This window comes from Callithrix jacchus, chromosome 9, assembly GCF_049354715.1.
Source record: "Callithrix jacchus isolate 240 chromosome 9, calJac240_pri, whole genome shotgun sequence".
Taxonomy (NCBI): domain Eukaryota; kingdom Metazoa; phylum Chordata; class Mammalia; order Primates; family Cebidae; genus Callithrix; species Callithrix jacchus.
The window spans coordinates 62,602,890-62,628,007 of record NC_133510.1 but is presented as its reverse complement, the minus strand read 5'-3'; the positions used below and the strand labels follow the sequence as shown (position 1 = coordinate 62,628,007).

Sequence of the window (25,118 nt, the reverse complement as noted above, 5' to 3'; positions counted from 1 at the left end):
ACGGGGAGCGTGGGCCGGGGGAGGGAGGGGGCACGTGGAAACCCGGGGCCAGCGGCTGGCAGCCCGGGATCCAAAATAACCTGAGGGGGAAGTGGGGGAGGGGGCGCCCACACCCCGGACTGGGTCAGCAGTGTCCCCAAGGGGAGCCTGTCTAGCCGCGCCCTCCAGTTGCGGGACAGGGGATTGGGAGACCGGAATCTGCTCTTTCCCACCACCCCCACTGTGTTTGGCGCTTAATGGGATGGAGAAGAAGACCTGAGCAACTAAGATCCCCTCCACCAATAGCACGCTCCTTCTCCCCTATCCCCACAAGGCGGAAAGGTCTCCTCACCAGGCCGGAATGTAGAACCAGCCCGGCCCACGGCCCCCACGCCCCGCCTGGTCCCCGCAGCTCAGAAGTGCGGACGGCGTGGCGGGGCTGAGGTTTCGGACTACGGGAACCTCGCCTGTGGCCAGTCCACTGCCTTCCCTCGGTCTCCCACCGCCCCCCCCCATTTCCCTGGGGCTTAGAGCCGGGCCCTCAGAGCCCCCGCCTCCCCCTACAGCCCTCCCAGACGTGGGCGGGAGTGCAATGCGAACCAGATGGGGCTAGGAGAAACCAAAGGGGGAGACAATGGTGGGTTGCAGAGGGGGGTGCTAAGCTCCTTGAAGGCGCTCTTCCCTCCAGCTCTGCCGTAGGAAGTCACGTCGGAGGCTACCCGACCTCTTACTCATCTCCACTAAACTCTCGGGCGAGGTCCCCTAACAGACAGACGGCCCCAGGAAGGGTATCGTCTTTGTCACAGCCTTGCCACACAAAATGCCCAAGCAGGGCCTCATTCTCAGCAAATAGAGGACAAGTGGAGGAAGGCGGGGTTTCACCCCCGAATCCCTGCCTGACCTACGCGCTGACAAAACTCGACGCGTCTAATCAACTCGCGCACCTAAGTGGTGGCGTGCAGTATAACCCTCCCATCCCTGTTTCCTAAACTTTCCAGATTAGCATGGAGGCCTGGGTTTCCGAAAGCGGACTCCTCAGATTACTCCACTGGGGGCTGGGGAGCGGCGCAGGGATATCTAGGGGATCCCTGCAGAGCCCCACGTCCTCAGGCCCAACTTAAGTGCACACTCTGTGGGAGTCAGATGCACGCACAGGAGGAGCCGCACACCCCAGCCTTCGCCAACTTTTCCCGACTTCTAACATTCACACGTCCAGCACCGCAAGGCCTGAGTGTGAGCAGTGGGCGTCCGCGTAGTTGTTTAGCCGCGTGTGCACGTCCGTGCGCTTCTGTGTCTTTGTGTACTTGTGCGTGGTTGTGAAACTCCGCTCTCAGCTCGGAGGGGTGGGGGAAAGTAGGAATGTCGCCGGCCCGGCACTCACGTGGGTACGTGGGCTCAAGAGGGCCGGCTGCGCATCCGGCGTGGGCGGCACTGAACGACCTCGCCCCGCCTGCTGGGTCCCCAAGCCCGTCCTCCACAGCCGGGCCTCGGTCACCTCGGTCCCTAACTATGCGCCCGGGCTCTGAGTCCCCGCCCCCGCCTCCTGCTCCACACCCCCTCCCCCCAGTCTCCGCCTCTCCCAGTCTGTAAGCCGCGGTGTCTCAGCGGCCGAGAGGCCCCGGTGCCCGCCCCCCGGTCCCCGCCCCCGCCCCCGCCCCCGCCCCCGCCCCCGGCTCTGCCCACGCCCTCCGCCCGCCAGCCCCGCAGCCAGCGCAGAGTCGGGCCTCGCTCCCCGTGCGTCCTGCGGGGGCGGAGGCGCGGAGAGGCGGCAAGCGCAGCCGGGGAGGCGGGGGGGCAGAGGCACAGACAGAGGCTCGGAGGCTCGGAGAGAGAAGACGTGGAGGGAGGGACAGAGCCTGGACAGCGGTGGACACGGCATTTTGCGTGGGGAGGAGCGCAACGCGCAGCAGGCGCCGAGCGCCGGGCACCGAGAAGGGCAGCCCGGGTGGTCTCCGGCAGTCCATGCACAGAGCGCCTTCCCCCACAGCCGAGCAGCCGCCGGGCGGAGGGGACAGCGCCCGCCGGACCCTGCAGCCCAGACTCAAGTTAGTGGGCAAAGGGAGGCAGAGGGGAATGGAGATGGGTGGAGCTGGACTTGGGAATGGGGTCCAGAGGGCGGAGGTCGAGAGGAGGACGTGGGGAAGCGGGTCGGGGGTGGGGGGTGGAGACTGATGGAAAAGGGGGTGCGTCTTCGAATTAGGGGTCCCTGGGAGCAAGCAAGCATCTGATGAAGCGGGATATGAAAGAGTAGTACCTAATTCTCTATTCCCGGTTTACTCTGTGGGGTGGATATGGCACAAGTGCCCCCTCAAAGAATGTGGGAGCCCCCAAGCACCAGGGGATGCCCTGGAGCTTGAGCTGGCATCAGTGCGGAAGGTAGGGGGACGCTCAGCTGCCTCAGTCCGTCGTTGGCACGGCGCGCGAGCCCCCGGGGTCCAGGAGAAGCCAGTGCCTTTGAGTTAAAGGAGCATCAGCGGGAGGGGGGACGGGGTTACGAGGGAGGCCTTAAGCTTTCCTTCCCTTATCTGTCCCTTTATTCACAGAGTGGGGAGAGGAGTTTCAGTGTGCAGCCCCTTTATCAAGAGGCCTTGAGCCGCTCCCCCACTCCACTTGAAGATGCGGGTGGAAAATAAGGGAGAGGAGAGTAGGCGGGAGCCCCTGGGCGGTTTTCGCCCACAGACGCTATCACTGTGGGAGTGTGTGTGGGCGGAACGGCCCTGGAGCAGAACAATTGCGCCCCTCCCCTGCTGCGGCCCCTGAGCTGCAGGAACAGGCCCACAGAGAAAGTGGGGAGTGTCAGTGCTGGGAGAGGGGCCACTGAGGAGAACTGGGCAGCCTGAAAGGGGTGGAGAGGTCCTAGCGGGAGAGAGGAAGCCTGCGTAAAGAATGCTTAACCCGGTCAGGCACGATGGCTTACGCCTGTAATCCCAGCACTTTGGGAGGCCAAGGCAGTTGGATCACGAGGTCACGGAGTTCGAGACCAACCTGACCAACATGGAGAAACCCTGTCTCTACTAAAACTACAAAAATTAGCCAGGCGTGGTGGGGCGCGCCCATAATCCCAGCTACTCAGGAGGCTGAGGCAGAAGAATCGCTTGAACCCAGGAGACAGAGGTTGCAGTGAGCCGAGATCGGGCCACTGCACTCCAGCTTGGGCGACAGAGCGAGACTCCGGCCCACCTCCCCCCCCCGCCCCAAAAAATAAAGAAAAAAGAAAAAGAATGCTTAACCCCGGGAAAAGCTGCACAAGGAGCAAGGCAACACCTGGCTCACTGAGTGGGAAAGCCAGGGAAGGTGACACACCCTCACTCTCAGCCACCTGGTGCTGTGGCCCGTCCACGGGAAGTGAAACTGACCAGCTGTAGTGTCCCTCAGTGTCCACTGTGGGAGAGACAGGGCCCTACATTCACATTAGTATGGGTGACTTCACTTTCATTAGCTTTGAGACTGCCCAGTGTTTAGAGTGGAAGGTGAGGATTGTGTTTTGGGGGAGAGGGAGGTCCAGCCATCCCAGATTGGTGCTGGTCAGGTCTTGCCCCAGACCAGAAAGATAAAAGCCGAAGATGGGGTTGTAAAGAGACTTGCACTCCTGCAGACATGGGCACTGGCTTTTGGTGCTTCAGGCTAGTCTAGGACGGCCCCGGCTTGTCCATGCCTCTGAGCAGTGCCTGATTCTCAGGGTCTGTACTCAGATGTGGGTACTGGGCAGGAGAGCATCCAAATGGGGGGGGGGCGAGAAAAGCAGGCAGAAAAGAGGGAGCAATTGTTAGTGTGGGTGGGTACCCAGTAGGGGGACTTGCACCGACTGCCTCTCTCTTGTGCCCCTCCTTCTCAGGCCCAGTGCCCGAGCCATGGCACTGCCTCGGACGCTGGGGGAGCTGCAGCTGTACCGGGTCCTGCAGCGCGCCAACCTCCTTTCCTACTATGAGACCTTCATCCAGCAGGGAGGGGACGACGTGCAGCAGCTGTGTGAGGCGGGTGAGGAGGAGTTTCTGGAGATCATGGCACTTGTGGGCATGGCCACCAAGCCCCTCCATGTCCGACGCCTGCAGAAGGCACTGAGAGAGTGGGCCACCAATCCAGGGCTCTTCAGTCAACCAGTGCCTGCTGTTCCCGTCTCCAGCATCCCGCTCTTCAAGATCTCTGAGACTGCGGGTACCCGGAAAGGGAGCATGAGCAATGGGCATGGCAGCCCAGGGGAAAAGGCAGGCAGTGCCCGCAGTTTTAGTCCCAAGAGCCCCCTTGAACTTGGAGAGAAGCTATCACCACTGCCTGGGGGACCAGGGGCAGGGGACCCCCGGATCTGGCCAGGCCGGAGCACTCCAGAGTCGGACGTTGGGGCAGGAGGAGAAGAGGAGGCTGGCTCGCCCCCCTTCTCCCCCCCTACAGGGGGAGGAGTCCCTGAGGGGACTGGGGCTGGGGGGCTGGCAGCAGGTGGGACTGGGGGTAGTCCAGATCGACTGGAGCCAGAGATGGTACGCATGGTGGTGGAAAGTGTGGAGAGGATCTTCCGGAGCTTCCCAAGGGGGGATGCTGGGGAGGTCACATCCCTGCTAAAGCTGAATAAGAAGCTGGCACGGAGCGTGGGGCACATCTTTGAGATGGATGATAATGACAGCCAGAAGGAAGAGGAGATCCGCAAATACAGCATCATCTATGGCCGTTTCGACTCTAAACGGCGGGAGGGCAAGCAGCTCAGCCTGCACGAGGTAAGAACCCCCAGGCCTCCTAGGATTGCCCTTGACTTGTGGGCCTCTAGCTGCTTACCTCTGCGAGCTTCTGAGATCTCCAGTTCTCTTTCATTACCCCCTGACCAGGACCCCAGGCCCTGACCCCCTCCCCAACAGGCCCCCACCCAGGGGCCACAATGCTCCCATCCTCAGCTGAGGAGGATGCAAAGATAGAGGCAGCACCCAGCTGTTGTCAGCTCCGTGTCACTCAGGACCCCACAGGAGTAGTGGAGGCCCCGGGCATTCCTAGGAAGCTGTGGGTGCTGACCTCTGTCTTCTTTCTTCAGAAAGCTCCTGTATAGTGTCAGAAACAAAGCAAGCATCCAATGGATGGGCCTCATTTGTCCGATGGTGAAGGGGTGCGAGGAGGTCTGGTGAGGCAGCCGGGGAGTTTCAATTCTGACTCTCCTGGCTGCCCTCTCTCCACAGCTTACCATCAACGAGGCTGCTGCCCAGTTCTGCATGAGGGACAACACGCTCTTATTGCGGAGAGTGGAGCTCTTCTCTTTGTCCCGCCAAGTAGCCCGAGAGAGCACCTACTTGTCCTCCTTGAAAGGCTCCAGGTGAGACCCCCTTCCCCAGGTCCTTCCTGGACTGGAATCCCACCATGGAGTTAGATCATATCTAAACCTTCAGCTTAGGCAGCTCTAGGCCTGCTTCTGCCCCACCTGCATGTCCTGCTTTTGGCTAAGTCAGCTTGTCTCAGGTCTGGTCTCTCCTTCCATCCATGTTGGGTCCCCCAACCCCCTACAACAATAGCACCTGAGCTATACACTCCTTCTCTGCCAACTTATTGGCAAAGGTGTTAAATAACACATGCCTCTAGCCAGGTTCTGGACTCTGCCCATCGAATGATCGAATGGCCCTCCGCAGCCTCACCCTCTTTATTCTTATCCGTATTTTCAGGCTCCACCCTGAAGAACTGGGAGGCCCTCCACTGAAGAAGCTGAAACAAGAGGTGTGTTTTCTGGGTTGCATATAGGGGCGTCAGGCAGCCTTCTCCAATCCCCTCTCTTGCCAAGTCTTCATTTCCCCATTTTGGGCATCCACAGGTTGGAGAACAGAGTCACCCTGAAATCCAGCAGCCTCCCCCAGGCCCTGAGTCCTATGCACCCCCATACCGCCCCAGCCTGGAGGAGGACAGCGCCAGCCTGTCTGGGGAGAGTCTGGATGGACACTTGCAGGGTGAGTGTGCCTCAGAACACTTTTCTCTTCATTGGGGGTAAGGGGGTGGGGATGGGGGTGGGGGGGAGGAGTGAGCCAGGAGGCAATGTCTGGAACAGGGCTGGGAGGCATGGCTGGAGGGGGGGGCAGAAGGGCCTGTGGGCTGGCTGTGTGGTTGAGGGTGGGGGTTCCATTGGCTGCAGCCCCTTACCTGACCAGTGCCCATGCCCACAGCTGTGGGGTCATGCCCAAGGCTGACGCCGCCCCCTGCTGACCTGCCTCTGGCATTGCCAGCCCATGGGCTATGGAGCCGCCACATCCTGCAGCAGACACTGATGGACGAGGGGCTGCGGCTCGCCCGCCTCGTCTCCCACGATCGCGTGGGCCGCCTCAGCCCCTGTGTGCCTGCGAAGCCACCTCTCGCAGGTGAGGCAGCCAGCAGTGCTGTCCCCAAGCACCCAGGCCCCACACAGCAATTCTGGTGTCCTGGGGCCAGGTGGGAGGAAGAGGTATATAGTCGTAAGAGAGGGCAGTAGGAGGGCCGGGCTACAGCCAGCCAGGCCTTGGGGTGTGGAGAGGCAGACCCTGCTGGGCTGCTTCCACCATGGAAAGTCTGGTCCTAGTGGAGATCTGTGAAAGGAGAACTGGGGAGTGGGGGACAGAGAAAAGAGGATGAAGGAGCAGGAAGGAGGAACATCAATAAGGGAAGCTCAAATGACACTTCCACCAACCCAGGAGCCAGGAGCAGGCTAGGAGTTGCGGGGATGGGTTTGCCCAGCTTGGAAGCAGAGGAGCCCAAAGCGGGGATGCTTTGTGTGTGGAAGGGGGAAGAAGGAGTGGGCCGGCAGAGGGCCGGGCAGCCGCTGGGCTGAGAGTGACGCAGCAGACAAAGCCACCAACCCTGGCTTGGTATTTTTAAACTGTGCGTGGGTGGAAAGTGGGGGCGGGGACTGGAAGGGGGGCTCTTCTTGAGGGAGGAGCTGGGAGGCTGGTTTCCTGCGCTCCCCCTGATTTGGCTACCAAAAAAACTTGGGGGGTCATGGTAGGGTGGGTGGGGACTGGGAGGGGGCCAGGGATGAGTGGGGGTGGCAGAGCTTGGGAAGGGGGGGAGGGGAGAGGTCAGAGCCAAACCACCCCCGCAGCTCCTGACAGAACCAGAAATTCCAGCACCACGGAGGAGGCGGGGAGAGACAGAGAAAGAGAGAGACACAGACAGAGACAGAGCTACACACAGCCAGAGGGGAGGGGGCTCCCACACGGGAATGGAGCCCACTGTACACATGCAGTGGGCAGGAGACAGTAATTAATAAACCAACCCCATCTTCACAGCTTTCTTTGCCCCTGCTTCTGTTCTCAACCACCTCTGTCTGCAGCCAGTCAGCCCGCAGTCTCCTAACTGCCCTCTTTTCCCTGCAGAGTTCGAGGAAGGGCTGCTGGACCGCTGTCCTGCCCCAGGACCCCATCCTGCGCTGGTGGAGGGTCGCAGGAGCAGTGTGAAAGTGGAGGCTGAGGCCAGCCGGCAGTGAGGGGTGCACTGGTGTTTTCAGACACAGGACCCCAGACTTCTGGCTCACACAGACCCCCACGCTCTCCATCCCCGGAATCTAGTTACAACCCTGGATCCTTCTGCTGCCCTTCTCCTGCCTCCCCACCTGCTCCATGGGCATAGACTGTGGGGCTTCAAGCAATAACAAGCAGGGGCCTGGAGAGAGGACACAAGGAGGGTGCGTGGTGCCCTCACCCCTGCCCAGAGCGAGGGGGCAAGGACTCTGCCTCCAGGGCATCTGGGGTTCTCCCTTCCCTCATACAACACACTCCCATTCTCTTTAGGTTTGCACCAGTGGTGTGAGCAGTTGGACTCAGTTTGGACAAGGGGGAGAGGGGGACTTCCCTGGGAAGGTCCAGCAGCTAAAGGTGGCAACATTTGCCCCCAGAACTGGGGGCCTGGGAACACTGGACCTGCTCCTTCTCCCCTCTCCTTCCCCATTTTTGTGCTTCTGGTTTGTTTCTTTAATTTAACAAGTGCTGCAGTTTGCCCTCCCATTCCCATCTCTCCCCCAAGTCCTTAGCAATTTCTTCCCTCCTGCCCTATGTGGGGGCGGTGGGTGTGGGATCCCTTCACTGGCCCCCTCGGGAGGCCTGGGTTGGACTCAGGGTCTCCTCCAGCTGGGGGCTGGAGCACAGCACCTATCTGAGCAGTTAAGAGTGTCTTTCTTTTCAGATTGTGTACAGTAGATTATTTATTTTGTTATTTTGGAATAAAATTTATTTTATGGCTTAGGATCTATGACCCCTGCCTCAAGAGGGAGAAAGGTTGGCATGGGATAGGGGAGTGAAGGGAAGCTGGCAGTGGATAGAGCAACAGAAAAGATGCAGCAGGCAGGGTCCCTCATACACTGGAGGGCCACGTGGCCAGGCCTGGACCCAGACTCTCACCCTGGCTCCCAGGTGGCATTGGAGGTGTGGAGCCATATGTAGATGTTACAGCCACTTGGACCTACTTGGGCAGTCAGACTCCAAATTCAGAGTACTTTTGGGTTAGCATATGTCAGAGAGGGCAGCACACTTGGTGCTGTCTTCTGTGCAATGTCTCACTGGCAGATTTGTGTTGTCACACAGGCAAAAGCAGATAGACACATACTCTATGTTTTCATGCAACTGATGTGCCAACTATACATTAACATAGGTACATACATGTTCACACAGCTATACAGGAAGAAATTTGGCCCTTGTACTTCTGCATAGTCTCATACACATATCAAAAGCCTCCATCTGGCTGACAGGAATTTGGGGCTTTGGGAGATTTGTTTTTTAATCAGGGCAAAACCTGTGTTGGTAACCACATGTTCAGACCCCTCCTGTACTCCCATCCAGGGTCCCCTGAGCTGCTTCCCATTCCCCCAGGGCTAAGACCCAATACCCTCTATCCCTAGTGTAAATGTTCTGCCTATCCATCCTAGGCCCTGGCTTAGAGTGGGTGGAGAAGCCTTCCATGCCCTAACCTGTGCTCTTACCCAGCCCCCCTCCTCCTCAGCCCCATCACCCTCAGCTGTGTGTGTGTGTGTGTGTGCGCGCGCGTGCACTGCAGGTGCAGGCACGTTGGGGCGTGTCTCATTTCAGAGCCTGAACTTCCCTTCTAGTCAGTGCTGGAAGGAGGTAGGCAGGGGAATGATAGGAAGGAAGGAGTGGATTGGCTCCACCCACCGTGCATTCTCCTGGTAGTCTTTTCCTCTGGACCCAGACCGAGGAGTAGGTGGGGATAGGAGGCACCCTCCCCATCTGCTGCTTGGCAGGGCATGAGCAAGTGTCCAGAGCAGGTCTGTGGGGGTAGTAGAAGAGCTGTCTCTCTGGGCTCTCCCTCCAGCTGGGATCACCAACTGGGGTTGGCCCTTAAGTCCATGTGGGACATTGAGATCCCAGATTGCCCATAGTGGGAGGGCTGCAAGAGGGGCTGGGCCCCCATGGACCCTCCTCCTGACTCCCCCTGCCCCTCCAGTAGAAGCTTAGTGAGGTCCTGTTCAGTGGGAGGCAGCAGAGGAGGGAACATGTCTTCACCAATCCTGCAAGGAGACAGGAGAAGCAGTGGAGTAGGCATAGCGCCCACTCCCCTAGATGCCACCCAGCCTCCACCCCCAAGCTGCCACTTACCAAGTGCCCTGAGGAAACGGTCTCATTGGCTGGCTCAGGCAGCTGTCTTCCACCATGGGCACATCTGAGCAGAGCAGGGGCTCAGGGCTGGATACAGCATGTTCCTGAGGTTGGCATGGCAGCAGGCCCCTGCCAGGAACCAGTAAAGGAAATAAGGAGGGCAGGGCAAGACCAGGAAAGAAGAGGTGTATGGGGTCAGGAGGGGCTTTGTCACTCACTGGGGATGAGGCTGGTCAAAGGGCAGACTCATCTGGCCCAGGCTTGGGGGCATCTGCAGGTGAGGCCTGGAAGTAGGGAGAGCACAGTCAGAGGAAGGCAGGCTAGGCAAAGGCAGAGTGGTGCAAAGTCAGGACCTCTGAGTGAGGAAACAAGCTCCAGCTCCTTATCCTGACTTAGTAGTGACCCTGAGCAAACTATTTCTATGCCCTGAGCTCAGTCTTCTCATCTATAAAACATGCATGTGTTAGGGGGGTGGATAAGCCAATTTCTAATGTTTCTTTGGACTCTGAACTTTGGTGGTTCTTAGGTCCCCAAGTCCTCACTCCCATCTCACCTTCTGGGAGGGGAGATGTTGTGCCTTGACTAAGAGTTAATAAGCACCTGAGTGTCATACTTGGGGAAGAAAAACATCTAGGCCATTTCAAGGCCAAAACAGTTGAGTAAACAAAAATCAACACAGCAGAGAAGTGACAGTGGCTCTCAGGGGCAGGACAGAAAATAATAATACAGTCATGCACCACATTATGACATTTCTGTCAAATACAGACCACAGTGGTCCCATAAGATTATAATCAACGCCAGGCTGAATGACTCACGCCTGTAATCCCAGAACTTTGGGAGGCCGAGGTAGGAGGATCACTTGAGCCCAGGAGTTTGACACCAGCTTAGGCAGTAAGTGAGACATTGTCTGAAAAAAAACCTTAAAAAAGTATTAGCCGAGTTTGGTGGTGCACAGCAGCAGAAGGATTGCTTAAGTCCAGGGGGCGAAGGTTGCAGGGAGCCGAGATAGCATCACTGCACTCCAGCCTGGGTGACAGAGTGAGAGCCTGTCTCAAAAAAAAAAAAATATATATATATATATATATATATATATATATATATATATATAATCTGAAAATTCATATTACACAAATATCATTATGTTACTGTTTTACTATTCAGAACAGTATGATGCTGCTCAGGTTCATAGCTAGGAGCAATAAGCTATACCATATAGCCTCGGTGCATAGTAGCCTATACCATATAGGTTTGTGTAATTACACTCTATGATGTTTGCATAACGATGAAACTGCCTAAGGACAGAAAGTGCGCCTTTGCTAAGCGATGCATGACTGGACTTACACAGCTTTTGCTATGAGCCAAGCACTCTGCTCAGCTTCACAAGTATTATGAACTCATTTCATGCAGTAGGGTAGGTTATTATTATTAGCATTATTATCCCCCATTATGCAGGTGAGGCACCAAAGACTAAGTAATTTACCCCAAACCACTAAGTGGTGGAGCTAGAATTGAAACCTAGGCAGTCCGGATCATAACTACCATCCCCTCATGAGAGCGGACAGAAGAGAAGAGGAAAGGCTGTTAGCATTTCCTTACTCACAGAGGAGCCTCTTCTAACAGTTCGAATGCGCACCCCCTGGAGTGGGTGGTATTGCCATGAGGTTTTTCACTTACTCCTGGAAGGCTGACAACACACTGACCGATTCTTCTGGGGAGAGGCCTTGATATGAGGAGATGGAGTGAGAGTGTGGTGGGTACACCTGGGGCCTGGGGAAAGAAAACAGACCCCCTGATGCCAGCCCTTCTCCTGGACACCACCAAGCCCTGCTTTGGGAACCAGTGTCCCTTTCATAGAAAGGAAAATTCCCTGTTCTGCCCCTGCCAGCTCTCCCATCTGCCCATGCTAAAAGCCCATCTGCACAGACCACTCCCATTCCTGTCTTTCCAGCTCCTTACACCATCTCTGGGCCAAGCTGCATGCTTATGGAGGAATCAGGAGCCATTCCAAGTTCATAAGAGGGCACCATGGTAGGCATCTGGAGCTCTGGAGTAGGAAGTGGCTGGTCCCTGGAGGAGGGAAGGAGGTCCACGTGACTGACCAAGGGTTGATGCCACCCCTCCTTCCTGCAGATAAGCACTGGGCTCCTAACCTACCCACTCTCCACACCACCACACTCACCTTTCCACAGTCATCTTGATAGTAGCTGGGACATAACCCCTGCCATCCTTACCCATCTGTTCAGCTGTTGTGAGAAGGAAAAGAGAGCCATGGAGTGCTCTGGGGTGAGGGAGGAAGGGAGGTGGAAAAGGTAGGCATAGATGATGGGGAGGTAGGAGAAGCACAGCTACATAATAGGGAGTGACATCAGGATGACACACGCAGGCAGGGAGAGGAGGGCAATGGGGATCAGGGAGAAGGTGGGTGACAGGAAGGAATCAGAGCCACGAGTTCCAGCTCACGCTTGTAGTGGCTCCGGAACGCCTCGTCCTTGGGCTTCTTGGGATAGAGGTTCTTGAGCTGAGCAAGATCCCGGATTCGGTCCCCCAGTGAGCGAATGGACAGGTCTTTGGCAGAGAATGGCTGGATGTTCTCTATCTGTGGAGAGCCTATGGTAGGAATGAGATGCTGAGAACCCTCTGTTCAGACTTTTTTTCCCCTTCCCCAGCCCCCACCATAAGACCTATCCTCACTCCACCAAGACAAGGGAGAGAGGACCTAGGGTGGGTCTCCTGAGGGAGAGAGGACCTAGGGTGGGGCTCCTGAGGGAGAGAGGACCTAGGGTGGGGCTCCTGAGGGAGAGAGGTCCACTAGTCCCTATTCCCACAGAGCTCACAGTAAGAAGGTGAAAGTTTAGACCACAGAAGGAAGAAGAGAAGTTGGAAGAACTTTTTGAAGATCAGGATTGGCATCAGAAAGGTCAGGACATTTCATTCCCAGAAGAAACTCCAGAGGGCAAAAGCACGAAGACAGAGGACTGGCTGGGGTGACCTCACCATCCTGGCCCCGGATGACATGGGCAATGGTGATGCCCCCAATCTCTGAGTCACTGAAGCGGAGGAGAAAGGTTCCATCGGGCTCATTGAGAAGAAGGCTAGTGACGTACTGTTTGCTGATGAAGCCAATGATCAGCCTGGCCGGGAGGAAGGAGAGGATGGGGCATGGGCAGTGGGTATGGAGGAGATTGGGTTTTGGCCGCTCAGACCACCCGGGGCAGGGACTCACTGGTCAGACCAGTAGCTCCGGAGACAGCGTTTGGTGAGATCCAGGACACCATCAAACCACTGCCAAAAGGTGAAGCCACGGCCCAGCAGGATCTCCTGGGGGACAGGGGACTGGTGTGAGCTGAGGGAGGGTCAGAGCTGGAGCCTGTTTAGGGCAGTTGGTGAGTCGTGAGTGCCTTCATGACAGAATCACAGGGCTGAGGGATCAAACCGGACCTGAGACCCCATCAATGACAACAACCAACCCTCATACTTACACATGCCAGCCACTATTTCAAGCCTTTCCATCTATTAATTTATTTGCTCTCTACAAGGTTATGGAGGTAGGCTCTATAATAATTCCATTTTACAGATGAAAAAATGGAAGTCCAAAAACATCAAATGACTTGCCCAGGTCTACACAGCTGGTAAGAGGCACAGCTAGGATTTAAACACATAACTACTATGCTACACCCTCTCCCTAAGGAGGTGTGGCAGAGGTGAAGCCCAGAGGAAGGTAGCCTGCTGGGTGTGACTGCCTTGCTCCCTTTTGCTAACACACCCTCTGGTCACATGAGCATTTCTTTCTTCTCTTTAAAGATTCTCACACTCAAAAAAACAAACAACAAACAAAACACCAAAAAATAAAATAATATAAAAGAACAAGAGCCAGAAATATGTGGTTCTTTCCCAACCATGCCACCCACCTGCTTTGGGACCTTGAACAAACTACATAACCCTCTGAGCATCAGATTCCTCATCTGCAAAATGGGGATAATAATAGTATCTACCAGCTGGGCGTGGTGGCTCATGCCTGTAATCCCAGCACTTTGGGAGGCTGAGGCGGGAGGATCACGAGATTAGGAGATCGAGACCACCCTGGCTCACACGGTGTAACCCCGTCTCTACTAAAAATACAAAAAAATTAGCTGGGCATGGCAGCACGAACCTATAGTCCCAGCTACTTGGGAGGCTGAGGCAGGAGAATCGCTTGAACGTGGGAGGCGGAGGATGCAGTGAGCCAAGATCTCGCTACTGCACTTCAGCCTGGCAACAGAGCGAGACTCTGTCTCAAAAAAATAAACTAATTAAATAATAGTATCTACCTCAAAGGGATGTTGGGAAGATTAAGTGAGATAATATATATAAAGTGTTAAGCACAGCGACTGGCATATAATAAGCTGTTGACACATGGTAGCTGGTATTACCGCACATGTCCCTGTGGGATTCCGTTCAGTTTTTGCAACAGAAATTCTTTTCTTTTCTTTTTTTTTTTTTGAGATAGAGTTTCAATTTTGTTGCCCAGGCTGGAATGCAAGGGTACAATCTCAGCTCACTGCAACCTCTGCCTCCCGGGTTCAAGTGATTCTCCTGCCTCAGCTTCCCAAGTAGCTGTGGTTACAGGCATGCACCACCACACTTGACTAATTCTGTATTTTCAGTAGAGACAGGGTTTCTCCATGTCGGCCAGGATGGTCTCCAACTCCTGACCTAAGGTGATCTGCCAGCCTCGGTCTCCCAAAGTGCTTGGATTACAGGTGTGAGCCACCGTGCCCAGCTGTTTTTATTGTTTTTTTTTTTTTTTTTTTTTTTCCAAGAGGGAGTCTTACTCTGTTGCCCAGGCTGGAGTACAGTGGCACAATCTCAGCTCCCTGCAGCTTCTGCCTCCGGGTTCAAGAGATTCTCCTGCCTCAGCCTCCTGAGTAGCTGGGATTACAGGCACGCACGACCACGCCCGGCTAATTTTAGTAGAGACAGGGTTTCGCCATGTTGACCAGGTTGTTTTCGAACTCCTGACAGCAGGTGATCCACACACCTTGGCCTCCCAAAGTGCTAGGATTACAGGCATGAGCTGCAACGCCCAGCTTTTTTTTTTTTTTTTTTTTGAGAGAGTCTTGCTCTTTCACCCAAGCTGGAGTACAGTGGTGTGATCTCAGCTCACTGCAACCTCTGCCTCCCAGGTTCAAGCGATTCTCCTGCCTCAACCTCCCAAGTAGCTGGGATAACAGGCATGTGCCACCATACCTGGCTAATTTTTGTATTTTTAGTAGAGACAGTTTCACCATGTTGGCCAGGCTGGTCTCGAACTCCTGACCTCAGGTGATCTGCCCGCCTCGGCCTCCCAAAGACTGGGCTTATAGGTGCTAGCCACTGCGCCCAGCCGGGAACTATTTTTCCAGTGGGTCAAAGTCACTTTGAATCAGAACTCTGTTTACACACAACCTGGGTGAGTCACGCAAGTCGCTGGTAAAGAGAAAGGACAGATGGCCCCCAAACCAAAACCTCAGGGATGCCAGAGAATGCAGCTCCAGGGCCAACCCCCAGGCCTGGGGTGTTTCCTGCCTGGTCCATGACCCGCCTTCCTGAAGGACCTGAGGAGGCACTGTGGAGACCCCAACAGGAAGTCCCTGTGTGGAGGCTGGGCAGGCCCTGAGTGCCCCAGGGATGAAGAGCTTGTGGGTGGGAGGTCCAAAGAGCAGGAGAATGACCTTGTTGAACTGTGACCAGGACACAGAACGGTGCTGGAAGGCCTCCATGCTGAGGCTGTTGTCATTGAAGATCTTCTGGGCCAGGAAGAGGAAGTGCTCTGGGAGCAGCCCCCGGTTGGTTCCCACCTCAGCCATGAACTTCAGATTCAGAGTTTCACACATCTTCTCCCAGGGCACCCGCTCGGCCACCACAAAGGGCATGCGGTCCTGGGGAGAAGGGGAAGAAGAGAGCACCACAGGCTACTGTCTTGTTCTTCCTCAGGCCGGCCTTCATCCCTCCCACCTGCCTGTGGCCTATCCCTCCACAGCACCTGAGCTCGCTCACAAACATGCTGCTTTTTCTAGGTTACGGTGCTGTGGCCTGATAGCTGTTAAGACTGGGGTGAAAAGAGGTCAGAAGTACGAAAGCAGGCCCATGAGAAGGCGTTAAGACCATGCCCATTCGAAGATACCTGCCACCCCATCAACAAGCCTGGACAACTGCCCATGTTAGAACCCACCCTGCCCCATCCCCTCCAACTCCAGGCCTTTCCTCACCATCTCAGAGAAGGCATTGTCCCACAGGATGGTGGCTTTAGCATTGTTGTCTTGGTTGCCATGGACGATGACCACAAGGGGCAGAGACAGGGCCTGAAGAGGGTGAGGACAGGGGTTGCTTTTCATCCTTTCTTTTTTTTTTTTTTTTTTTTTTTGAGATGGAGTTTTGCTGTCATTACCCAGACAGCAGGAATGCAATGGCAGGATCTCGGCTCATCGCAATCTCCGCCTTCTGGGTTCAAGCAATTCTCCTGCCTCAGCCTCCCGAGTAGCTGGGACTACAGGTGTGCACCACCATGCCCAGCTAATTTTTTTTTTGTATTTTTAGTAGAGACGGGGTTTCATGTTATTGACCAGGATGGTCTCGATCTCTTGACCTCGTGATCCACCCGCCTCGGCCTCCCAAAGTGCTGGGATTATAGGCATGAGACACTGCGCCCGGCCAGCTTTTCATCCTTTCTTTACTTTTCTCTCTCTCTCTCTTTTTTTTTTTTTTGAGGTAGTATCTCACTCTGTTGCCCAAGCTGGAGTGCAGTAGTGCAGTCTCAGCTCACTGCAACCTCAATTTCCAGGGCTCAAGTGATCCTTCCACCTCAGCCTTCTGAATAGCTGTAACTACAGGTGTGTACCACCTAATCCAGCTAAATTTTTATTTTTTGTAGAGACTGAGTCTCCCTATGTTACCGAGGCTGGTCTTGAACTCCCAGGCTCAAGCGATCCTCCCACCTTGGCCTCCCAGAGTGCTGAGATTTTACAGGGGTCAGCCACCATACTCCATCAGAGGACAGAGATTTCTTGGTGGAGCAAGAAGTTTCCTCAGGGGGCTCACTCTGAGCACTCAGAGAAGTTACTGGACTCACATATCAGAATCCAAAAGCTCACGGCATGTTATTAAATGCTCTCTGAAGCTCAATCAGGGCCTCACTGTAGAGAAGTGGTTAGGAGTCACTGCGATGGAGCCAGACCTCCGGGTTTCAAATATCAGTTCCAACACTTAGCTGTGTGACTGGGACAAGCTGCTTAAACTTTCTGTGTCTCAACATCCTTATCTATAAAATGAGGCTAATAATACTGCCTACCTCATAATGTTATTGTTAAAACCGATCATGTGTGTGCTGGCATGCATGTGTGTAACATTTAAAAGAGTACCCTGGTCTATGGGAAGCGCTTCCTAAGTGTTTGCTGCTATCCACTACCATCCCCTGCTCTGCGAGCTCTGCGCTGTTGCTCCTCCCCACTCACCTGGACCCAGGTACCCAGCATGCAGGAACCCCAGACACACGGGGTACAGGGCAGTCACAAGAGGTGAGGGTCCAGGGCCCCCGTGTGTGGCATTCAACAGGGGTCCCAGGTAGGGGCAGGCTGGGCCACAGTTCACCTGGAGCTGGATGGGGAGTTTGCCCGGTCCGAGTGTGAGGCTGGCGGAGAAGAGCACAGCACACTTCTCCTCTGTGACAGACTCGGTACCCTTCCGTTCACACCGCTTGATCTTCTTGAGAAGCTGTGGGTGGGGTGAGGGAGAGCAAGGGCAAGGGCATGAGGACAGAGACCGAGTCTCCTGGGCTTCCCGACATCCTCTCCAAGGAGAATCCCATAGTCTCCTAGTGGTGCCCCCCTCACTGCCCACTGCACCTCAAATCCCCTCACCAGGTTCTTGAACAGGGCAGAGCAGCAGTTCCCAGGAATGCTGTTCTCCAAGGGCACAGTGTTGTTGATGATTTCTCCAGTGCTTTCTCTGCCAGGGGAGGTCAGAGTGTGAATGAGCTCATCTCATTTTGGCCAGGTGTGGTGATGTGCTTGAGTGCATGGGTGAGTGTAGACTACCCACTGTCATCAGCCCTAAATCTCCATGTCTCTGGGTTCTTAAGGGAGGAGTCCCCATCTTGGCCAAATCATGATGCCCCCACCCCATTCCAGCCCTAACTGGGTCCCTCCCTTTCTTCTGCCTTGACTGTTCAGGGTCTCTACCTCCCATGGTTCTCCCTCCCCATCCCTTGCTCTTTTCAGTGCCAGCCTGCCTCTATCACCCTAACAGGCCCCTCCAACCCCAGGTCCAATCCCAGCTTACGCTCCAGCCCCAGGACCCTGAGGCACACTCAGCTCCCTCGCCTGCTTCTCTGTCACCATGTCGGCCCTGACCAGTGGAGGCTTGGCTGGGGCCCCCAGGAACCGCAAGCCCAACAGGAATCGAACTCCAGCCTGGAACTTGGTCTGAGTCTTCAGTACCTGGGGGGGCTGCTTCTCCACCAGGAAACAACTGGGAGTGAGGAGGACACAAGGGGAGCTGGAGGCTGGGTCCTTGTCGGTGCCCTCCCCACAGCTCTAGCCACCTTTTCTTCCTTGGGGTCTGTTCTAGGCTTGACTGGGGGCTCCCAGGGCATACCTGGTGACGAGGGTTCGCAGGACTTCATCTAGCCGGCTAATCAGCGATGCCCGGGTCTTGGGCTCAAGCTCCCCACCAGTCACCCCTACCTCTTGATGCAGCTGGGAATAAATGTCCACCAGGCTCTCACACCTGGGGCCAGGACAGTGGTCAGGGGGCACAGGATCAATGCTGCTTGCTCTGGCCCAGGCTCCCTTCCCCTATACCCAGGGAGAAAGCAGGCTAGTGTGTGGAGGACTGGGGTGGATAGTGGGTGTGGCTGCAAGGCACCTGAGTTGAAGGGGATTCTGTGATCTGTCAGCCTAGGGTCTGGGTGGAAGGTTCATTCTCAGTGCCTACACCCACTATGGAAAACCAGCTGCCTCTCCCCTGAGGGCTCGTGTACCCAGGACAGCTACCAGCACTTACAGTGCTTTGTGGAAAACTGGAAAGTGTTCCCACTTAATAAACCAAATGGAAAAGGCTTCCTAGTCCTCTGGGCATGGGGCATGGGACTTGAGGATAGAAGCATGGGTTGGATGAGTCCCCAGTTGTGCCCCTTGACCGGCCCCCTCTTGTACGGGATGCGACCTTATCAATGGTGTGCACAGCCTTGCGGGAACTGGCTTTTATGCATCTTGGTCCACTCCAAGGCCCTCCTGCCTGGCTGCTTCTCTCTCTCACCTGTAGGGCCTCCAGCAGGGTCAGCTGTCCACCCCCAGCATGCCCCCCTTCCCCATCAGCCCTGGCCCAACCTCTCCTGGAGTGGGGCCAGGCTCTCCTCAAAGGGCGCGCCATTCCCTGCCAGCTGCTGCTGCCGTTTCCAAATCTGGATCCTCTTCAGCACCAGGGCCTTGGCTGCCTCCAGCTCCCCAGTGGTCTCCTGCAGTAGCATGGCCAGGGCCTATGGGCAGAGAGGGGCCTGAGCCAGGGCCGCACGCTGCCTTGCACCCAGCTCCTGGGATAGGGCTCTTCTTCTCACTCCTCTGGCGTTCCCTTACCCCGCCTCAGTCTGTGTCTCTCTAAGGTCTAACTTCCATCCCTCCAGCTGCACTTCAACCTCAGTCTCCACCTCTCAGATCATTACTCACCTCACTTGGCCCAGTCCCATTAGCAGGAGTTTCTACAAATCTGTGCAGAGACACTGAGGGTGGGGGCAGAAAGCAGGGGTGCAGACAGATTAGAAGTTTAGTTAAGGCTGAGATCCAGGAGGGGACTACTCCCATACACTCCCCAGAGCTGCCCTGACCCCCACCTTGGCCAGCCTCAGCCCCCTCCTGTAGGGCTTCTCGGAGAAGGTGGATGTCCCCTACTCGGTGCTGCAGCCTCCGCAGGGCTGTGTTAAACTTGAGTTCTTCCTGCTTCCAGTGGAAAGACATTGGCAAGTGACGGAACTACACAGGAAGGACAGATACCAAGAGGTGAAACACCCCGCTCATCCCTCTACACTGGCCTCCATGCTCTGCTCTGCAGACATCATTTTCTTGCTCCCCTCTCCTCTTTGGCAGTTCTTCCTGACCTTTTGGAATATCCTGGGGATAAGACCTTTCTCCTAGCAGAATCAGTTCCTTATCCCTTGCTCTGTTCTCCCCAGGCCTCCTACCCTCAGTTCCTCATAGGAAGATTCCCTGAGCTTGACTTGGGGTTCACTCTGACCCTAGGAACCTCCTTTGGTCACTCCTGGACCTAGAACACTGAGCCTTTACTAAGGTTCAAATTCTTTCTAGTTCATGACAGCTCAGGCCAAAGTCTCAAGGAATTGAGCTGGGAAGTGGGATATCACAATACCTGTTCCATAATAGCTTTTTTCTCTCCTTGAAGTATTTGTCTGAAAGTGGCCACCAGCTTCAGGGGGTCCCTCTGATATATGCTCTATAGAAATGAGGGTGGTAAACAGTGAGCTTGGCTCTTACCCATGTCCTCCAATCCCTCCGGTCCCCAGGCCCCCATTCACATATATACTTTAAGGCAGCACAGCTGTGGACTTCAGAAGTTTTTGTGCATTTGCATGCTTTTAAAATCTAATTTGCCTGCTTGCTAGCAGCTAACCACAGGAACACCAATATGCTTCCAACATACAACCAATTTTCTTCCAGCGCCCAATGCTCAACCCAGCTCTACCTCAGCCCCACCCAGCCTTGTCTGCTCCCCTCCTGCCCTACCTCCAAGGTGCTGATATGCTGCAAGATGGTGCTCCCCTCCCCCTGCTCTCCCGCCGAGGTCTGAAGGCGCTGGACAGTGGCTGAAAGTAGGGCGCTAGCCATGTTGCGGCAGAAGTCGTCTGAGCCGACCAGGAACTCCCTGCAGGAAGATCAGGATGAGGCTACCTCAGGCCAGGGCTTCCTCAGCTCTCCTGACCCTCCACCCCATAGCCAAAAGCTCAGCAGTTCCTTTATTCACAGTCTTCCAGCTGTTATGAGATACCCCCTTGTCCCAGCCCAAACCCCGCTCCTCTTTGGCTCAGCCTCCTAAGAGATGGGGTCTCCATGTGTCAACATTCATAGCCTGGTCTTGATGGGGCACAGACTCCCTGCTAAATCTAGGCCACTACGTATGGAACAACAGGTCTCAAGTTCTGAATCCGTGGGTGAGGGGAGAAGAACCTAAGGAGAAGGAAAATGAGTCAGGGAAGACTTGGGGGACCAGCAGGGAGCAGCCAGGACTCACCAGGGCTGGTTCTCCAGCCAGTCGCCCAGAAGATGCCGCAGGTGTTGGGGAAAGTCGACATAGAGCCGCTGCACTTTTTCTGGCGGCATCTTGGAGACCAGACCCCACAGAGACATGATCTGGGACTTGGAGGTTGCCTGGAGGAGAAAAATAAGTCCACTCTGAGAGGTGCCCAAGAAACTTGGCCTATCTTCTGGGGCAACCAGGGACCTCCTATAGATAGCTCTCCTAGGAACCGTCCTCACCACCACTCATGGCCAGACCACCTTTAATCAGGGGCATTCTGGGTCAGTGCCTGAGATGGGGATAACTCCTTCAATGATAGATATAGGGGCAGGAAGAGCTAAGCTGCAGCCAGAGGGGTGGGGAGACAAAGGCAGATAGGGCAGTAGGGAGAGAGCTCTCCTAGAGATGGCTGAGGATTTGGTTGCCGCTCTAGACCTGGCTCTGGTTCTGTAAGCAAGGAGCCTTCCCTGTGTAAGCTTCAATCTTCTCATCTTTAAAATATGAGTGTTAGATGAGCGGCGAACTTTCCAAACTTTTTAAAGCAGTGGTCAATGTCAGCTTTTAATCTGTGGAATCTGAATTACATAGAAAGTATGAAACCGAAGATCCCCTGTTGAAAGAGAGCGTGGGAAGCCTGAAACTCAACTGCTTCTATTTCCCTCTCCCCACCTCCTGACCCCAAAGGCGTCTCTAGACAAACCTCTCAAAATTCTTTTTTTTCAAACCTATCAGAAGTCTAAGACTCCATGAGATAATTTGAAAACCACAAGGCTAGATGATGAAGCAGATGGGACAATAATAACACCTACTATTTGTTAAGCGCTTACTATGTACGAGGCATTAGGCATTAGACTCAGTGCATTACCTCATTCAAGCCTCACGACACTTTTGAAAATATGTAATATCCCATTTTACAGATGAAGGAACTGAGGCTTAAGGAGTTTCTCTAACCTGCCTAAGGCCACTCAGTAAGTGAGTTTGGAAAGCAGGCTTTCAATCTGAGTGGGGATTAACCAACTCACTGTGCTGTTAGGTTTCCTTCCAGGGGCAAATCTCATCATCCTAAAACATTGGGGAAGGTGGGAGGAGACTTGAAGGAGGAGAGATGGAAAAGGCAAGTGGAGAGCTAAGGGAGGATAGGAGAGCCTGGAAAAAGGTGGGTTTAGTAAGCCAGGAGTAAAGAACCTAGAAGAGAGAGGAAGCTGGAGGGCTAGAAGGCGAAGGGGAGAGATGAAAAGAGGGAGAGAGGAGAGGAGGGGATGGGGAAGTAGACAAGAGGATTGCATCCCCATTTCCAGGTTCAGGGGACTGGGTAGACCAGTGGTTTCCCAAGGGCCTCTTAGTTCATGTTTCTCATATCCCTCTCCCAGAGATGAGGGAGAGGATGGGATGACAACTCCCTGGGTCTACCTGAACCCAGTAACCCCAAGTCCTCCCGTTGCACGTTCAGCCTCTCACCTCTCCCAGGACTCTCAAAGGGATGGGAAATGGAGAGGCTCCATGCTCCAAGACCCTCATGCCCCTCTCTCCTCCAGTTCCCACTTCCCCCAGCTCTTTTCTCCTCAAGGCAGAATCCTTATCTCTCCTGCTCAGGGTCCTCCAACAGGCCTTTTATTAACCCAAGAGAGAAAGGACCTCTGGACTGGGTGGGCATTGCTTTCCTCTGCATCCCCTTGTAGAGTGACCAGCCTCCTGGCATGACCCTGGCTAGAAATATCCAACCTTTCTCCTTCCCCAGACATCAGGAGGACACATTTCTCCCCACCACAACCCATAACAAGGCTGGGTCGATTGGCTGGACCAGGACAGGGGCACCTTTTGCCTTCAGCCCTCTGAAGGGGAAGGGAGGGAGGAGCCACGGCGTGGGGGGCGGGGCCAGTGTTCCCTCCCAAACCCAGAGGGGAAGCGCTAGGTCCGGGATCCTTATCTCCCTGCTTGGTGGCCTAAACTCACTCATCCCAACCCCTACCTCCCCGAGTCCCCTGACCGTGGCATCACAGAATCGAAAGTTAAAACAATTTCTCTGAGTTGCCCAGTGTGTGGATGTGGCGGCGGTGGGGGCGGGAGGGCGGGAAGGCGGAGCCAGTTCAGCACGAGTAGGGTTAAACTCGGCGCCGCCACTGGGAAATCTCAGCGTCTACAGCAGCCAAGCGTGGAGCGGTTTTGAGGGGGAAATTCCCCCTCCTCTGGGGCACCATGAGGTCTACATCTGGGGTTTGCTCACCCCCCAGCCACACCCTTGAACAGGAACCTTTAGCGGAGGGCAGGATAGGGGTTTAACAAGGATCCACTGCTCTCTGGCATCAACCTTCCAGGGAGGGGCGGCCACTTCCCCCGACCCAAGGCAGAGGGGCACTCCTTCACCTCCTTTCCCTGACTTTCCACGGCCCTCGGGGTACAGGGGTGAGGCTGTGAGGACATGACCCATGGCGGATGGGAGTACTGAGGCCTGGACCCTCCCAGTTTCTTTCAGGAGTTAAAAACTGCCAAAACCCAGTGACACCAGCCACCAACACTAGCTGAAACCATCTCCTGGGGACGATCCACTCAGCCAGAGGAGGATCCCGAGACCTCCCCCCAATCCACCCCCACAGTCTCATAGAGGGCCCCGCACCCCCCTCGGAGGCAACCCCTCACCTTGGCAACCCCTCTGCTGTCTTCTCCCTTTCTCAGCGGGCACTGCCAGGCCCCATGGGTCTGTAGCTCTGTCCAGCGAGTTCAAGGCTGGCCCTGCTAGCACCTCCCCCCTTCCGCCACCACTACCAAAAAGAAAAAGAAAACACACACACACATACACACACACACACTCCTCTCCCGTCCTCCCTCTTCAGTGTAAGCAGTGGCTGCCCCAGCCCGCTGTTTCCGGCTTCTCCTTCTACCCAGGTCCCTCCCTGGAGCTCTGACGACACAGAGAAGAGAAAGTGGGCTGGAGGAGGAAGAGGAAGAAAGTGGGGTGAATATGTGTGCCTCCTGTGCCGAGTGGGGGAGCACGTGTGGGATCAGGACTAGGGGTCAGTCCTCGGAGCCAGGCTCGGGGGGAGGCTGACCCCCACTTATTCCAGCCCCCTCAAAAGCACCAGCTTTTCTCCAGAAAGTCGCCCAATATGAAACAGGGACATGCCACCCCTAACTGCCTGGCTCCGAAACTCAAATTCTGCCAAGGGCTGGGGTTTGGGCCCACAAGGGACAGGGCTCCCAAAGGCCTCAGGAAAAGTAAATCCCTCAGGACTCTGCGCTCCCTCCAGTGGAGGACCCTGAAAAGCAGCCGGGGACCTCGATGCCAGCGGGAACTCCTAGGTCCCCCCTCCCTTCTAGCAGGGAACGCCTTAGAGTTCTGCCTCGTGATCACTGATGGAGGGAGTGGGGGAGGGGAACCCTTAGCTCAGAATTCCGGAAGACTCCAGGAGTCCCTTAGACTCAAGCTGGTCTTTGCCCCCTCCTCACAGGGCACCCCTCCTTAGACCATGGTGGGAACCAGCACTAGCTGGAGCTGCTGCCTGCAGATTCACAAAGGACAAGTTTGAATACGAATCTGCTGTGTTCTTGTCTGCCAAGTTCCTATCTGTTTCTGAGGTAAACACTGAGACACGCCAAGAAACAAACACATGCACAACTTCCCTGACCACAAGACCACACACACACACACACACACGTGCAGGCAGGCTCACAAACATGTCCGCACTCAGAGCCCATTGCAGTCACATCACATCACACACACACACACACACGCACACACACGTCTTGCTCAGCTTCTGAGTCATCATGATAACTAGTGGAGGGTTCTGTAGTTTTTGCTGGTGGATGAGCTGGAGGAGACCAAGGGACCCAGAGAGACCTTTATTCCCCTACACCTGGGAGCCCCAGTGGAAAAGGTGGTGTCTGAGGGGCGGTGGGAAGTTTCTGTTCCCTTCCTCCCTCCCATAGCAGGGCTGGGCCAAGGGGCCAAAACTAGGCCTATGCTGCCCCCTGGTGCCTAAACTGATTTCCAGAACCAGCTCCTCCCTCTCCATGCCTTGCTACCTTGCAGGTCGTGCATGAGTGCACGTGTGTGTGGACCCAATCAGGCGGCACAGGGTTTGAAAACAGCAGTATATGGCAATTAAGATCTTGGACTGTGAATACAGCTGGTTGGGTTCAAATCCTGCTGATGCTGCTAACCACACAACCCTGGGCAATTTACTCTGTGATTCATTCTTGTCAACTATAAATTGGAGCAAATATGTCTTAACTCATAATGTGAGAATAAAATGCACTGATACATTTGAAGGCTTAGAACAATGCCTGACACACAGTAACTGTCAGGCACTATTTTTGTGGTTCGGAATTAACCAGGTA

The 25,118-nt window shown here is 55.2% G+C and overlaps 2 protein-coding genes across 4 annotated transcripts; one reads left to right on the top strand and one right to left on the bottom strand.

Annotated features, from left to right (window-relative positions):
* Positions 1-1,783: 1,783 nt before the first annotated feature.
* NAB2 (NGFI-A binding protein 2) lies at positions 1,784-8,156 on the top strand. Of its 3 annotated transcripts, XR_004728824.3 has the most exons (8): positions 1,784-2,024; positions 3,815-4,688; positions 5,139-5,272; positions 5,616-5,667; positions 5,762-5,894; positions 6,108-6,299; positions 7,290-7,597; positions 7,704-8,156. XR_004728824.3 is itself a non-coding variant. In XM_035256350.3 (7 exons), the coding sequence occupies exons 1-7, from the start codon at positions 1,942-1,944 to the stop codon at positions 7,397-7,399; spliced, it is 1,578 nt and encodes a 525-aa protein (XP_035112241.2). In that variant the 5' UTR covers positions 1,784-1,941; the 3' UTR covers positions 7,400-8,156. The 3 variants fall into 3 exon arrangements, 2 of the variants coding, with proteins under 2 accessions (XP_035112241.2, XP_035112242.2); XM_035256350.3 differs by having other exon boundaries at positions 7,290-8,156; XM_035256351.3 differs by lacking the exon at positions 6,108-6,299 and having other exon boundaries at positions 7,290-8,156.
* On the bottom strand, positions 8,084-23,617 carry STAT6 (signal transducer and activator of transcription 6). Its single transcript, XM_035256348.3, has 22 exons — positions 23,421-23,617; positions 20,778-20,914; positions 20,273-20,411; positions 19,899-19,982; positions 19,366-19,504; positions 19,202-19,254; positions 18,866-19,014; positions 18,132-18,263; positions 17,817-18,005; positions 17,396-17,483; positions 17,127-17,249; positions 15,749-15,841; positions 15,212-15,418; positions 12,745-12,839; positions 12,516-12,652; positions 11,982-12,128; positions 11,701-11,764; positions 11,478-11,588; positions 11,196-11,288; positions 9,740-9,805; positions 9,522-9,650; positions 8,084-9,433 (listed from the first exon to the last, which is right to left on the bottom strand). Exons 2-22 carry the CDS (start codon positions 20,891-20,893, stop codon positions 9,244-9,246), a joined length of 2,544 nt encoding a protein of 847 aa, XP_035112239.1. The 5' UTR covers positions 20,894-20,914; positions 23,421-23,617; the 3' UTR covers positions 8,084-9,243.
* Between the last annotated feature and the right edge of the window lie 1,501 nt (positions 23,618-25,118).